This window comes from Lutra lutra, chromosome 13, assembly GCF_902655055.1.
Source record: "Lutra lutra chromosome 13, mLutLut1.2, whole genome shotgun sequence".
NCBI classification, from domain to species: Eukaryota; Metazoa; Chordata; class Mammalia; order Carnivora; family Mustelidae; genus Lutra; species Lutra lutra.
Window position 1 is genome coordinate 11,780,382 of NC_062290.1, and position 16,744 is coordinate 11,797,125.

Genomic DNA, 16,744 nt, shown 5'->3' on the forward strand with positions numbered 1-16,744 from the left:
TTAAGAAAATGGGGAATAATAATGATGTTATAAAGTAAACTTCCTAAACACACATTAGATATCTTTTTATTTACCATTTGACTCAAGCTAGATCTTATTATGCAAATTTAATGGAAATTTTAGTGATTATCCTGCAATTTTGTGCTGTGTTAATTTAGCAGTCTCACATACCAAATTACCAATCTCCAGTTTGTGGTATACACACACACACACATATGTATATGTATATATACACACATATATGTATATTCGTATATGTGTTTGTGTGTGTGTATATATAGATATATGGCCAAAAAATATATATGGCCAATAATATATATAATATATATATTTATACATATATATGGTAATATATATATTTATACATATATGTGTATGTATATATATATACATATATACACACATATGTATATGTATATTTACACACATATATGTATATTTGTATGTGTGTGTGTATATATATATATATATATGGTTAAAAATATATATATATGGCCAAATATATATTTATACATATATATGGCAATATGTATATATTTATACATATATATGGCAATATATGGCCAATAAAATATATATATGTCCAAAAAGATTTTTAAACACATGTTTAGTGCTTTTATAAATTATCCACCCTTGTGTCAGGTTATGAACATTTCTAGACCACAGTGATTTTTCACATTAAAATGGTGTTGGATTAGATTTGCCCACGTGCAACAGACACCACAAATCAACAGTAGCTGTTCACATAAGGTTTTATTCTTTCATGTAAGAAGTCTGGATGATAGCAGGTCAGGAATGGTATGGAAGTTTGCCAGAAACCTGCTCCTTTCAGCTTTGTACCCTGCCATCCCTGCGCAGAGCCCAAGATGGCTGCCAGAAACCTGCTATGTCCACATTTCATGCAGGAGGAAAAGAAAAGCAGTGGGAACTTTCCTGGAGTTGTATAAATTATTTCCATTTATGCCTCATTGTTCAGAACCAGTCACTGGTTATATTTAAGTATAAAGGAGACTAGAAGTGCACTTGCTGTGCACTTCCACATAGCACTGTGTTATATGGAAGTATTGAATCACTATATTGTACACCTGAAACTAATATTATATTGTATGTTAACTAACCGGAATTTAAATAAAAACTTTAAACTATCTTTTTAAAAGATAAAGGAGACTAAAAAATGTGGTCTGAAACACCAGGTCTCTAGCTAAAATTTTGGGGGTTCTAACACTGATGAAGATGGGAGGTCTAAAATTGAAGGGTACAGGAAATAGAGGTTAGGAGTGGGTCCTGGAAACAGATTCTCTCTTGGTCTTGGCTCCACCACTTACTAGGTTGTAACTTTGGTCAAGAGTCTGACACTTTCCATGTCTTTATTTCTTCAGGTGTGAAGTGGGAGTAGTAGAGTTTTCAAGAATATTTAACGTGAAGACATTTAGAACAGTGTCTAGCTATGTGCTGTTATCATTACCATGATCCCCATGATTTACTGCAGCTCACTAAGCTGTAGCCAGTCAAGCCTCTGGAGTGTGTTTACTACACTCGTCTGGCCCTTCATAGATATAGACTGATGAATGAATGAGTCAGGCTGCATGTTTTGAATTGTGGAATTTCTGCTTTCTTGCTGGTTTACCTGGGCCTCACGTATTCTGTTTCAGCCTCAGTTTTTCCTTAAAATGAAGATCAACTATGCCAAGTGTTTTTCCTTTCTCCCTTCAGGTCTACTTTTTCCCCTTCTCAGCCCTGTTCTGTGCCATGGAGGCTGACCTTTATGCACAGCTTCAGTGATCTTCCTTGCCCTCTGGCTTTCTGTTGGGATTAGCCTGTAGAAAACTGACAGGTGCCTTTGGGTCAAGCTTACACATGAAAACAAAACAGTTAAAAAAAAAAAAGTGCCTAGTAATTTTTTTCCTAAAAGAAATGTCTTAGTTTTTGTTAAAGTGTATAATATGAAGCTCAATACAGTGTCTTTTACCATTGACTTATGAACTTGGGAATTTATAGGAAGAGTAGTTGAGCAAAGGGTATAGGAGTCAAAGCTGGGAAATTGGATTGGGTAGCTGGTGATTCAGGACGTTGAAGTCTTAGAGAGCAGTGGTCAGAGAAGATCTCTAGAGCCATGCATGGAATAGACCAGGGAACCAGGGCCAGAGACTATATTTAAAATTGGTTTGAGTAGGATAGTTTCCTAGTTGTAGCAGAGCTTTATTATGCCAACTCAAAGCAGTCACTGATCAGCATTTGACTATAGCTATGATATTCCTGCAGTTGAAGTCTCCAAATATCTAATCAAAGGTCTCTCGTTCGTTCGTTCTTTTCTTTTCTTTTCTTTCTTTCTTTCTTTCTTTCTTTCTTTCTTTTTCTTTCTTTCTCTTTCTCTCTCTCTTTCTTTCTTAACAAAACCTGGTGGCATTAATGTGATATGGTCCTTCTTTAGATGTCTTCAGGTTTGGAGAAAGTAATGGGTTCTCTTGATGGTGGTGAGTTCTGCTTCTCTGCTGTGAATGTCCACATTCATTATGTTCTAGAGTCTGGAGTGGAAAAAAAATATTGAATCTTCAGTATCCATTTTTATTTGTAAGATTCCCTAAATGTTATTCATGATGCTTCTTCAATTGGTTTGAGTACATCTTACAATTTGCAAGTCTTTCTCATAGTAATAACTGCTTGATGATTTATTGAGTAATCCTCTGATGGAGAATGAATGGATGATGGGGGTGGTGACTCTGGTATCTGATCCAAAGTGATTTACAAAGTGATTGTTACAGACATTTTCTTACTTAGGGAAATTAAAATATACTAACCTTGAGAAGGAAGTAGAAAGCATGTAGCATTAGTATTTAGTTGAATGCATTTCATAGAAACAACCAACTTGATTTTTTATTTTCCAATCACATATGGTAAGGAATGGCCATTTTCACATATTTATGATGAAATAGCTGAACTGCTATGAGATAGTACTTATTTTTCAATGTCAGTAGCATCAATAGTTAAAATCAGAATGCGCTTCAACAAAAAATATTTTAATAACTGACCATTTTGGGCAATGTATGTATTTTTCTTATATGTGGCTTCCATTTTTCCAGATTTGGCTATCAGAAACACATGAAAAAATGGCACAAGTTTATTTAAACAGAGAATTGGATAAAATAAAGAGGAAGCCTTTATTGAATGACGAGACAATGAGCTCTGGGATTATTGAAAGGTATTCTTCTACTTTCCTTTGCTTTCAGAACATAGACCTGCAGGCAAGGATTTGTATGAGTGGTGAGGTGGTGTAGCAGGCCCAGCTACACGTTACAGGGACCCATCAATAGCAACAAACATATCGCAAGTTCCCATGCTTTTCTGCTCATGCCATTCTCTCTGTCTGGAATTCCCTTTCCCTCAGTTGTTTGCCGATCAGCAGTACCCATTCTGGGTCCAGTTAAAATGTTACTTCCTCTTTATGAATTTTTCCTGGTCAGTGGTCTGACTAGATTTAAACACCAACTTCGCAATTTACTTGTGAAATAGTGTCTATAATATTCAGCTTGTCAACCTATAAAATGGGTATTATAAAACTATCTACTTCCTAGGTTTCTCTGAAATTTAGCTGAAAAGAAGTATGAAATGTACATAGAAATATTACCTGACAAGCAGTTACTAATTAAGCTAATTCCTGTAAGCAGTCACTGATCAGGATCTTGCCCTCTGAGCATTTTGTTTATGTTCTGAGTAACAGTTGGAATGTAAGTAGACTTACATTCTAGTTATTTATATGTATGTATGTTTCCCCTGAAGTAGTTCTTTGAGAGTAGGAACTCTTATTCATATCTGTAGTCCTGCAGCTTGGCACAGTGTCTTTCCATGGAAAAGTCTTTCCATTCATCTTGTCTTCTGTTGTAATTGTTGGAAAGTGCAGTCAAAACAATGACAAAATGCTGAATTTTTCATTTACTTATTGGGACATTTTATTTTGCAAAGTGCAGAAAAGTTGCAAACACGAATAACCTTTAAGAAACTATTCAGCCGGGGCGCCTTCGGCTCAGGTCATGATCTCAGGGTCCTGGGATCGAGCCCCGCATCGGGCTCTCTGCACAGCAGGGAGCCTACTTTCTCCTCTCTCTGCCTGCCTCTCTGCCTACTTGTGATCTCTGTCAAATAAAATCTTAAAAAAAAAAAAGAAACTATTCAGCCTCAGCTGTAACCACCCCTGCATTCGTAATAATTTTCTTCAAGGTTATACAAATTATAATTGGAGGGAGGATTCAGAGACTGACCAATCCCGTTAATAACTGGTGCTCCCAATACAGCATTTTCTCAAGTAAATCAGTTTCTGACTACTCCCACCATCATGGTTATTCTCGCTCACATAATCAACAGTTGGAGCAGGTGCTGCACTTGTTATCATTTGAGCAAGGTGAACTATACCCACCCCCAGCTGGCAACCTAGTTTATGCAGGAGCTTCTGTTGACTGATTTTTTTCTCATAATAGCAGGTATTTCCTCAATTATAAGTACTATCAATTTTATTACTCTAACTATTAATATAAAACCACAAGCCACTTCTCAATACCAAGCACCATTATTTGTTTGATCAGTCCTACCTGAAGTCATTCTTTTACTATTGTCGCTCCCCCGTCTTAGCAGCACGAATAGCTAAATTACTAGTCAGATGCAATCTCCGCAGTACGTTCTTCACACGGAACTGCTGAATCACTGTATTGTGCACCTGAATCTGATTTAACACTGTGTGTAAACTACACTGGTCTTAAAATAAAAAATGAAAAAATTTTTAAAAAGTATAAAAAAAATTCAGCCCCATGGCTTTGAAAGTTTATAAATGTCAGTCTGACATGTTTTCTAAAAATTGTTGTCTTGTTTTCAGGGACACTGGACTACCTGCCACAGGCTTCGGAGCTCTCTTTACTAGACACCCACCAGATCGACATAAAATGTTAGTAGACCCCAAACTGTTACAGATTGCACAAAACATTTCTGAATTAATCAAGGGGTTTGTTTGTGGAGGTGGGAGGGTGAGGGTATACCAAGGCCAACTAAATACTCTTTACGTGGCGTTTTACAGACTCCTTTCCGTTAACAAAAGGTTTCTTCCCTCCCTCATCAGTATGCAAGCACTGATAATATTGTCAATCCTCATTATTCAAGATTTCATATTTGCAAATTCTCCTAGTTGCTAACATTTATTTGTAACCCCGAAGCAGTACTTAGGGTGATTCTTCCATGGATATGCATAGAGTGGTGAAAAATTTGAGCCACCTGATGTACACATTTCCAGCCGAGGTGGAACAGAGCACAGCTCTGCCTCCTCATTCAGCTCTCATACTGTACACAAGTGTCCTTTTCATGGTCTATTTAGTGCCATGATTTTTGCATTTTTTGGTGTACTTTTTGTTGGTGATTTTGGTGTTTGAGATGGCTTGAGAGTATAATGTTAAAGCACTAATGTCCCAGCACAAGAAGACTGTGATGGGACTTATGAAGAAAATACATGTTAGATAAGCTTACTTCTGGCGTGAGTTGTAATGCTGTTGACTATGTTCATTGTTAATGAATAACAATATATATTATAGTGTCTTTAAACAGAAATATGCATAAAACCAGGTTATGCACTGATTGATGGAAGTGTGAGCAGAGGCTCTCAGGAACCTAATCCCGTGTCTCCTCTAAGAGCAATGGTTCAGTATTTGCTAATTCAGTGTTTGCGGTGATTTTATAGAACATTACTATGAATAATGAGAGTTGACTGTAGAGCAGGAGACTGTTATTTTCTACTGAAAAAAGAATATATTTATTTTGGGGCAGCATGATTTATTACTATAGAAAAGAAATTTGTCTTCCACTCATCTTTCTAAAGAAGACAAACTTTCATAATTTTTGTAATGATATATAGATAAATGATATGGAATAAAGGTACTTAGAAGCATGATAAAATTCTAAGTATTGAGTTGTGTACTAGATATATATGGATATATGTCATCATTACCAGAAATTTGGATGTTTTCCTTTGAGAAATGCCCAGCATTAGAACTAAGCTATTTTGCAATCTGCCTGAGGTTAGGGTGGGAAGTTTCTTAAATGAAAATGCCCCACCCCATTTCAGTCACTTGTAATTCTGGCTAGGTGTTCTAACAGTGCAGGTCCTAACATTGATTTCTCCTGTGAGGTTGGCCTGGCCTATCTCTCCCACAGCCTGCTGGTGCATACCCAAGTGGGCTGGAAGGTCCAAAGGGAGTATCCCCAGAATGATCCCTGCGGAGGGTGGACTTCTGGCTTCCATGAAATTGATGAGCTAAAAACATTCCGCTGGTTCCCTTCCCTGCACTGAAATCTGAAAATTCCAGTGAAGACATGGAAAGGCAGAATGAATCCAAAGGCAGACCTGAAAACTGTATCAAAACTTTGAGAAACTCTAAAGAAAATGATGGGCTAGTGGAGGAGACAGCTGGAAGATGGAAGGGGAGGAGGAGAGAGAAGACAAAAGTTGATGTCTCTAAGTGGAATCTTGGGCCAGTCCAGGGTGGGAGCTGTGATCTTGGTTGGCCAGGCTCAGACAGGAGCTGAATGAGTCTTGTCTATTGCGTTTGCAAACATGGAGTATATGCTCGAAGTTGAATTTTTCTGCATTGACTTTGCCTGCTGTTTTCAGTCCAGGACAGAAAACAAGACAGCAGGGCCCTACCCAATAGATGATTCAATAACAACAGTCTATCTCCCTGAAACTCTGATCTCAGCACTGAAATCTATAATACTGCCACAGATGGCCAGTGGGGCCTGGAACTGTCTCCCTCAACTCCAGTTCAAGAAAGCAATCTCGGATACAGAGGAACTAGGCAGTGCATCTAAAGGAGAAAGAAATGCCAAGGAAAACAAGCGCAGTTAAGCCCAGGGACCTGCAGTAGGAGCGCTTAACTCTACCTCCCTCCCTTCCATCGAAGACACTATCTGACCCTCTCCTTTCAATGGGCCACCTTTGTAGTCGTCAAAGCAGAGGCAACCGATGGTCTCAGGGATAATACTGATGAAGTCCCAGTTAAAAGATACCATGACTCACCTAAAGAGTAAAAGTATCATGAAGAATGACAGGACATAGACAACCTACCTATATCAGAGGAAGCAGACCCAATGGAACAGGAATTTAAAGCTTTATTTTTTGGGAATATAAAGGGAACAAAAATAGGGACAACTATAAAAATCAAGTTGATGTTCACTTTTCAACAGCAATACTGGATTGCAAAAATATAACATTGAAGCGTTGAAGGAAAAGAATTTTAAGCCTAGAACTATGGGAATGGGTGGGTCAAGTAAAGATACCTTCAGGCACACAAGGACTGGTTTCAGACTTACTGTCTTGCTATGCATAATTATAGAACTGGGCAAAATGTAGTAGGCAACTGTTGTCAGGCATTGGGTAGCAACTGTGTGGCTCTGTGCTCCTTGAGATGAGAGGGGAGCATCCCACTCTCCCCAGACTTACTCTCTGAGGATGCTTCTTTCGGGTGTGGCACCGGGAGGTGAGCCCAAATGTAGAGCAGTGTTCTTGTCGAGCTGGGAAGCAGGAATAGGAATTTAGAGCTTCTGATGGGACTAAAATTTGTAGGGCAGCATATTGGAGGGAAGAAAGTTCTGTGTGGAGGTGGGAACAGGAATCTGCATGGAGTTCCTCTTGGGTTCTTGGCCGAGCATGAGGCCCTGTATGCACTATGGAGAGAATAGCTACCCCTGGTTTTAAAAGATCGTATAGAACTGCCTGCAGTGTATTCTGAAATTTTACATGATGCTGCCTCCTGCGTGCTACTATTGTGTAGCGGGTTCCAGGGCTGTGTCACCTGCCTTCACATCCTGGCATTGCTGCTCACCAGCTGTGTGATCTTGGGCAAATTGCCTAACCATTTTGTACCTCAGTTTCATCATTTGTAAAATGATACTTATAAAGTCATCCGTGTTCTGGGGTTGCTGTGGTGATTAAACAAGTTAATATACATAAGATAATTAAAACAGTAATCGATGTGTACATGATAAGTGCTGTGCACGATGGCTGGGCCAGATACTCGGCAGTGTAGAAACTCCTATCTATCAGTTCAGGGAAGTGTACTTAATTGACTTCATTGATGATTTATACCTTCCATTTTCTGTGTTCTTTCCTTTTGGAAATCCTTTATTTGGATGTTGAATTGCTTGGTCTGGTCCTGTAATTTTCTTTTATCTTTTATCTTTGCCTTTAGTATCTAGCCTGTTTCTTCAACCCTACTTTTGAGTTCTTTTGTTTTGTTTGTTTGTTTTTTAATTCTTCTGTTTTTATAGGATCCTTTTTAAATTTCATGACTGTAGTATCTTATCTATCTAGGGATGTTAGTGATTGTTTTTCTTAAATTTTTTTCTCTATGTATACTCTCTATTTCTTCCAAAATGCTTTTTTGTTTCTGTTTGTTTTTTGAGTGTATGATATCTATCTTCCTTGCTAGAGGCTTTCTTGAGATATCTGATATCTTGAGATATCTGATAATCAATCCTTGCTTTCGGGCTCATGATTAAGAGCCTGAGAGTGAAGCTTACTGACTTGGAGCTTTACTGGAGATACCTAGGTGGGTCTCTTTGGGCTTTGTTGTTGTTGCTGTTGTTGTTATTGTTGTTTTCCCCCAGACGCTCTGGTGTCAGCAGTCTTTCCTCTTGGGCTGGTCAGATTCCCCAGAGGAAGCACCCTTACTTGACCACCTGACAGGTGAAGGACTGGTGCCTATGTTCTTGGAGTAAACAGGGTATTTTGCTGGGACATCAGTATTAATCTTTCATTATGTATGGTCACTGAACCATGTTGTTGATCAATGACTTTCTCTTTTACCCTTTCTAGTGAATACATTTCTAGCTTCCTACTGGAAGAAAGGAGGGGCAGTTACCCAGAAGCAGGGAATGGCAGAGGGGCCTGGAGCTCTGACTGCTTCTCCAGCGGCACTAACCCAGTCCTCCCTTGCTGCTTTAGAATTTACTCAGCTTTCTGCTAAGTCAGAGACCACTTGTTCATCTTCTCTCAAGCTTCCAAAATTTGTTTCTCTTGTCCCTTTTTCTGTTCTCCTTATTCTTGTAGGTTTATTTTTTTAAAGCCTCTTTAATATGCTTTCAGTGGAGCTTTTTGAAGAAGCGAAATGCAATGTGTACCTTTAATCTTAACTGCGAAGTTGTCAAGTCTCATCTGAAATGTCACCTCCTCCAGAGGACCTTCCCTTGCTACTGTCACTCCCAGCCCTCATGACTTGGTAGGTCCCTTGTGGGTGTCCATGACTCTTGTTTGCCTCTTTCATCCTAACACTATTCATCTTGGTTGCGATGACTTGCATTCCTGTTTGTCTTTCTTGCTAAACTCAATGCTTTAAAGGGAAAACTGTCACAGCTCTATCCCCAGTGCCTATAGCCACTGCACAGTCGGTAATCATTTCTTGAATGAATGGATTATTTCTGTTGTGGAACAGAAAATTCTTTTTTTTAAGTATTTTATTTATTTATTTATCTATTATTTATTTGTGAGAGAGAGAATAAGCAGAGGGAGAGAGGCAGAGAGTGAGAGAAGCAGGCTCCCGGATAATCAGGGAGCCTGATGCGGGACTGGATCCCAGGATTCTGGGATCAAAACCTGAGCCGAAGCAGATGCTTAACCAACTGAGCCACCAGGTGCCCTGGAACAGAAAATTCTAATGGAAGAGAGGTATTACTGTTTCCTAGCTTATTTGATTTAGGGTTTTAAGACCTGTAGAGCCAAAAGTTGTTCTGAGTTCTATTCTAGTGAATGCATTAGAAGACATAATCTTTTAGAAAATCAGTCCTTATTAAGTTTGAATTGCTGAATTACTTGTTTGTCTTATTTGATTGAGTATTAGCAAGGAAGTAAATACTTGAGCACCTTTTCCTTCACTAATTCCATATGTAATTTCTTCTTTCAGTTAATGTGCACTAATTACAGTGTGTTCCATACCATAGAATGCTGTGATGTTTTAGAATCTTCTCTCTTTAATATTAAATATTCTTTTGCTTCTTGCCAACTGTACAGCTGTGGAAGTTAAATGTCAACTTTAAAAGGCAATGAATAAGAATGAGTTTGCTCAATGGACCAAAATAATGTGCTTCAACTTATGAAAAGAAAGGCTGTAATCATAATGTAAATTTAAACTTGTAGTTACGTCTTAACAAAAAAAAATCAGAATATAGGAATAGCTTTGTTATTAAGGAGACATTAGTCAGATGCATTTATCTTAATTTTTAGATAACATCCATTATATTATGATGGGATTTGACAATCTGTTTCTTTTCTCACAACTCAACTGATAGCCAGCCCACTGTATTTTGGGCCAGTGTGAAGAAGACACATACCTTTCCTCCTTAAACTGGCAGCAAATGTCTCTGGAACATACTGAAAATCAGAACTAGAATGTTTGGACAACACTTAATCACTCCCAACCTTAATTAGAGAAAAGGGCTTTGTGGATAATTCCTTCCACTTATGTCACAGACTGAGATAATTTTTTTTTCTTTTAGAGAGCGAAAGAGAAAGAGTGCAAGTTGTGGGGGAGGGCAAGGAAGAGAGAGAATCCAAAATAGGCTCCATGTCCAGTGTGACCTTGAGATCATGATCTGAGCCAAAATCAGGAGGCAGACACTTAACAGACTGAGGGACCCAGGCTCCCTGACTGAGATAAATTCTTAAAAATTGTGATATAAGGAGCAGTGAGGTTAAGACTAAAGTTGATATCAATGACTCAACTTTAAAAATGAGATTTATATACATTGAGGCTAGATTGAGCTTCTCAAGAACTAGAATTATTGTTTCTCTTGAGAGTTGGTTATATTTCTTTCAGTGAGTTTCCAAAGAATTAACAATGACTAGCGGTGGAAGGGGTGAGAGGGAGGCCCAAAGACCTCAGCCATCAACAGTGTTCTTCTGGTCTCAGATGGGGACGGTTGCATGTGTAGGGCATCTCTGACATATATCCCTTTTACTACATGGATAGAGTCATTAGAGGCACAGAAACATAATGAGAGACACATTTAAGACACATAGGAAATATTGGTAAGAACGTGAATCTAATTAGTAAATTAAGAGGCTTTCTTTGCCTTCCTATCTTGTTCTCAAGAATTCTGAAGCAACTTTCACTTAATTTGGAAGCTCTTTATGGAAAGCAAATTCACTGATTATCAGAAGGCCCTTGGATACATGATTATCTCATACAAAATCATTTTATGATTGCCCATAGGAACAGACAGTTATAGCTGATTCATTTTAAGAAGTAAGGTTTCCATGTATAATATTTGTACTGCCTCTGTGACCATTAACCAACCAACTAACCAGAAACCAAAACAACAGAACAAACGATACAAACAACAACAAAGGCTATATCAGGCAGATCCAATTTTGTAAATGAGATTTACAATATTTACAATATTTACAATACAAGATTTACAATTATTTACAATAATTTTAAGACCTGATTTCTCAGAAGCCCTTATTTAAATATTGCATATGTAACCATGCATGGTTCTGGGATAATGGCTCACAGGAAAAGCCAGTTTTTCTTTACAGGAAAGAACCAACTCTGGCCTAGAATATAAGCTGGGTGAGAAGCATGCCCATGGGCTCCTGTGTCAGTTTGAGGGCAGCCAACAAGTCCTGACTACCAACCGGAGGGTGAAGTATGAAAATTAGGCCTCTGACTAGGACAGCCGTAACTACTGTCTTGTCACTTTGACCAAATAGCATTGTCTCCCAGTGGTAGTGATTAGTGTATATTGTCAAAATTTTATAATAAATGTTTCTTGTTCCCAGAAGTCATCCAAACGCTTATGTGATTCACATGACTGGAGGAGAAAGAAATTAATAGTGTTTTCAACCACAGGGTAACTATTTGGGCTTAGTGTGGTTTTTCAGAAAAGGCATGGTATGAGAAAATAGGAGACATGGGTTCTACTTCCGGACCTGCCCTGAACTGCTATGTGACCTTGTGCTGGCTAATAAGCATCTCTGGGTTCCAGTTGTTTCCATCTGCAAAATGAGGGGATTGAAGCAAATGATCTGTAAAGTCCTTGTCTGCTTTAAAATGTTATGGTTCTAAGGAGAAAGGCATCTGTAGTCACATAAATGGACAAGTTAAATGAGGCCAAAAAGTGTTCAGGCAGTTAAGTTTTCATTGTTGGCATAGAGCGCTTACCCATATGTGTGTGGAGTGATTACTTCACAGTAGCCATAGCGAGCTCAGGCCGCAGCTTAAACTCTTTCAATTTATTTCTCTCACTGGGGCACTTAACATCTGTAAAACCTTTGGCACTCTAAAGAGGAAAGGGACTGAATATGAATAGTATGAGTGTCCCCCCCACCCCACTTTTTTTTGTTTTTTCCTTTTCTCAAAGTACACTGCAAGGCATTCACTTCCTTTTCTACTCAGGCACTTCTGTGGTGGCCTATCTCTTGGTAAGTTACCACCCAGATGTTGAACATTTTCCCAGAGGGACAAAAAGTTAAAAAAAAAAAATGCCCTATGATGATGGTGATGAGGATAACAACAAGGAAAATGTGAAGTGGAGAATGATTTGGTGGATTGATGGCTGACTCAGACCATCCCTGTAAGTGTTTGTAGAATCTAACTTCATTAGAATAGCCATTCAAGTTACAAACTGACATTCAGGTTTATTTGCATAGTCATGTGTGCTCAGTGAGGCCCTCAAGGTAAAATTATGAAGATCGCCTTATTCAATTTACTTGTTTGGTCTCTAGCCTCCAGAAGTAGTCATCAAGAACTCCTTCCATCTCTGCACATGTGTGCCACAGCTCCCATCAAGAGGCAGAGGTAATTTGCCTGTCTTAGAAATCTGGGCTGGCTCTGTGACTTGCTTTGGTCAATAGAATATGGCAGAAGTGATGCTCTGGGACATCTGAGTGCAGACCTTGTGAGACTAGTAGTTCCTGCCTTCTGATTCTTGGACTCTAGCCAATAGGCTGTGAGAAGCTCAAGACACATGGAAGAGAGCCATGGCATCATGTCTGACAGCTCCAACAGAGCTTGCAGATGACAGATAAAACCGCCTGTCAGCCATGAGGAAGAGCTACCTTGGATATTCCAGTCTAGTCAAGGGCCTGGATAACTGTAGCTCTAATAGACATCACATGGAGTAAAAAACCACCCAGCTGAGCCTATCATCCCACAGAATAGTCAGAGATAATAAAGTAGTTGTTCTTTTAAGCCAGAAACTTTTACACCACAGCAATAGGTAACTGAAGCAACCTTTATGTCTCTAACTACTGTAATTATATGGCTGCTTATGGCAGAATTTTTGTCACTGCTAATCCACTGGGGATGGAAGCAGTTCAAACTTTCGGGATTGGTGAGCTAATAAAACAAGTGAGTGGCCAAGATTTTCAAAATGTCAATATTATGGAATTTCTATTTGATCCAGACATTACCTTTTATTCCATGTACATTAATGATAAGTCTGTATTACTAATATTACTCTTTATCATGTTGGAAGGTAATGTGGTTGTCATAATGTCATAATTAAAGTCTTCAGTGAGTCTCAGTAGATAGTAATATACTATGCATCTTTGAGCTAGAGAAGTGGTTTCACAGGAACAAGAACCTTCCAGCATTACAGAAATCTTTGCTGCCATCTGTATTTAACTTGATTCTGTATTTGGCACTTACACAGTTAAATTGTTACCTTAACATATAAGACTTATATTGTTCATCCAAATGGCTTGCAAAATTTATTAGGACTGAGGAAATTATATTTGTCCCCCATATCTGAATTCATTCTTTTGACATAATAAGTGCCTGCTATGAATTAGGATCAATAAAGTGTTTAGAATGTAGAGATAAAAGACACCCCATTCCTGAAGTAGCTCATCGTCTAATACATGAGACAGAAAAATGACCAGTTAATACTCAAGTATCTGTAAGGAATACACTTAGCTAAAAGTAACAGAAAACTTAACTAATAGCAACTTGAATAATCAAGGAATTTGGTCAGCTGGCATGAGATATAAGGGGGTTAAGACTGACGCGACACCTACATGATGTCATTAAGGATGTAGGGTCTTTTTGTCTCCTTTCTTTGTAAATTTTGCTAGTAACTTCATCTTCATAGTGTCAGGTTGGTTTCTATGCCTCCCCAAAGTTATATGTTCTAGAAAGGAAGAAGTGAGAAAATGAAGTAGTAGAGAAAGACAAGAGAGAAGTGAGGTTGAATGGAAATCATGGTGGTCATGCCTGGTTCACAGAATAGGAGTTTTCAGGATAGCAGCTAACATTGGAGAGAGATGTTTGGGACAAAGCAGGTAGGGCCTGAAAGCTATGTTAAGGAGTTTGGATGTTATCATGAAGGCAAGAGTGAATGGTTTTCATGTATGGGATAGAAGCAATCAGGTTTGTGTTTAGAAAGCAGAAGGCAGTTATCAGAGGACTGGAATTGCCATCAGAAGGATGGCTGTTGAACTAATCAAGGTCAGACTTAATAAGGTCCTGACCTTTACTGGTGGTGGTATGGAGGAAAAGAAGGCTTCATAGTTTAGATATATTAAGAGAGAAGAATAGACATCTACTCCAGGTTGATTCCCAGGCTTCTGGTTTAGGCATCTGGGATTGCTGGGGCCATTCACTGAGGCAGTGAAGGAAAGAGCAAGAGCAAATCCCAGGGAGCAGGTGGGAAGCTGAGACTGGAGCCTGAGCAAGGTCACTGACCCCATCCGATGGCTCATGTAAGTGTCCTAACTAGTTCCTCTGTCTCCAGTCTTGTCCCTTTCAATCCATTCACCATCCTGCAGCTTGAATATTTCAATTAAAATGCAAAGAGAACAGTGTTCTTCCACTCTTTAATTAGTATCATTGCAGTATTGTTTTTTCTTCTTGTGTTAATGAGCACCTAGTATGTGTCTGGCCCAGGGTTTTGCCGCCTTATTTAATTCTCCTTCTTTGAGATAGACACTGCTGCTATCTCCATTAAAAAGGGCTCAGAGAGGTAAAGTAACTTCCTAAAATTTCCTTCTGTAGTAAGCATCAGGACTGAGTTTTAAACTCATGTCTGGTCTGTCTGACTGCAGAGCTTGTGTCCTTAATCACTCTAGTACATTGTCTTTCGTGCTTAGATGTGTAGAGCGCTCCATTTCCTTCAAAGTACTTTCTTTTTTTTTTTTTTTTAAAGATTTTATTTTTTATTTCACAGACAGAAATCACAAGTAGGCAGAGAGGCAGGCACAGAGAGAGGGTGAGGCAGGCTCCCTGCCGAGCAGAGAACCCGATGCGGGGCTCGATCCCAGGACCCTGGGATCATGACCTGAGCCAAAGGCAGAGGCTTAACCCACTGAGCCACCCAGGCGCCCCCCTTCAAAGTACTTTCACATGCATTTTCTACGATCTACTATTTGTTCTCTCCTAGTAGTGGTCGAGGTCCTATGAGTATAGCCTATCCTTGTATAGGCAAGGATATCAAAGCACAGAGATAATTATGGAATCCTATTTCTCATTAATTAATCTCTCCATCTAGTCTGTAAGTAAGTATGGAAGAGATACTGAAGGGGTAATTAAGATGTCAAGTGTTTAAATGACTTGCTCAAGGCCCCATGACTACAGGTGGTAAAAGCAGAGCCTAGAATCTCTGGGTTTCCCGGTGTGTTCTTCATGGGAGGGGAGAACTGCTTCCAAACTGCTGGGGAACTTAGCAAGGGCTTGGCTTGGATCGGGGGTAAAAGCGGATTCAAATTGTCCTCTATTTCACCTGTTCTCTCCACTTTTTACCCACTGGCTTCCTCGAGGCTGATTTCTAGGGTGGAGCTAGAGGCTATAATGCCAAGTGAAATAAATCAGTCGGGGTAGGACAAATCTGATATGATTTCATTTCTATGTGGAATTTAAGAAACAAAACAAATGAACAACGAAGAACACAAGAGACAAACAAAAAACCAGACTCTTAAATACAGAGAAAAAACTAGTGGGGACCACAAGGGAGATATGAGGGGATGAGTGAACTTGATAAACGGGGTGAAGTGTACATTTATCGTGATGAGCCTGGACTCATGTATGGAATTGTTCAGTCATCATATTGTACATGTGAAACTAATCTAACACTGTATGTTAGTATCTTTTTTTTTTTAAAAGATTTTATTTATTTATTTGACAGACAGAGATCACAAGCAGATGGAGAGGCAGGCAGAGAAAGAGAGAGAGGGAAGCAGGCCCCCTGCTGAGCAGAGAGCCCGATTCGGGCCTCGATCCCAGGACGCTGAGATCATGACCCGAGCCGAAGGCAGCGGCTTAACCCACTGAGCCACCCAGGCGCCCTGTTAGTATCTTTTTAAATGAGGGAGTAAACAAAGGTGGAGAAAGATGAGAGACCCCCAGTAGAAAATCCTTCACAGGGGAGCTGTGGTAGTTATCCCCAAGACTTAGGCTCCCCAACACTCCAGCTGTGTTGCAGCTTGGGAGAACAGTGCTCTGAGACTAGAGCAGAACAGAAGTCTCCAAGAGAAATGCTCTCAAGGAGTAAAAATAACTGAACATACTGAGATGAGAATTACACAGCTGGGGAAGTTTGAGGGTAAATTAGTGGTGCATTAAAAAAAAAAAAAAAAAGTCCTGGCATGTAGCAGATGTGGAAGAATGATCAGATTTTCTGTGTAGCTTCGTTCCATGGGTAGAAGAAAGAGGAATCTCCGCTCAATACGAGATTTAAAAAGAATGATGATTTCTGTTAAGAATGAGACAGAGTTTCCCAG

The 16,744-nt window shown here is 39.2% G+C and overlaps 1 protein-coding gene across 9 annotated transcripts in view; it reads left to right on the forward strand.

Moving 5' to 3' along the window:
* Positions 1-16,744, forward strand: part of CFAP95 (cilia and flagella associated protein 95) — a 185,923-nt gene that overhangs the window by 80,896 nt on the left and 88,283 nt on the right. For all 9 annotated transcript variants that reach the window (XR_007122455.1, XM_047701185.1, XM_047701184.1 and 6 more), the window contains 2 exons: positions 3,081-3,199; positions 4,865-4,933. Coding sequence is in view for 8 of the 9 variants with exons in the window: in XM_047701184.1 (XP_047557140.1) it covers positions 3,081-3,199; positions 4,865-4,933 (188 nt within the window). In the remaining variant the exon portion in view is untranslated. The remainder of the gene's footprint in view (positions 1-3,080; positions 3,200-4,864; positions 4,934-16,744) is intronic.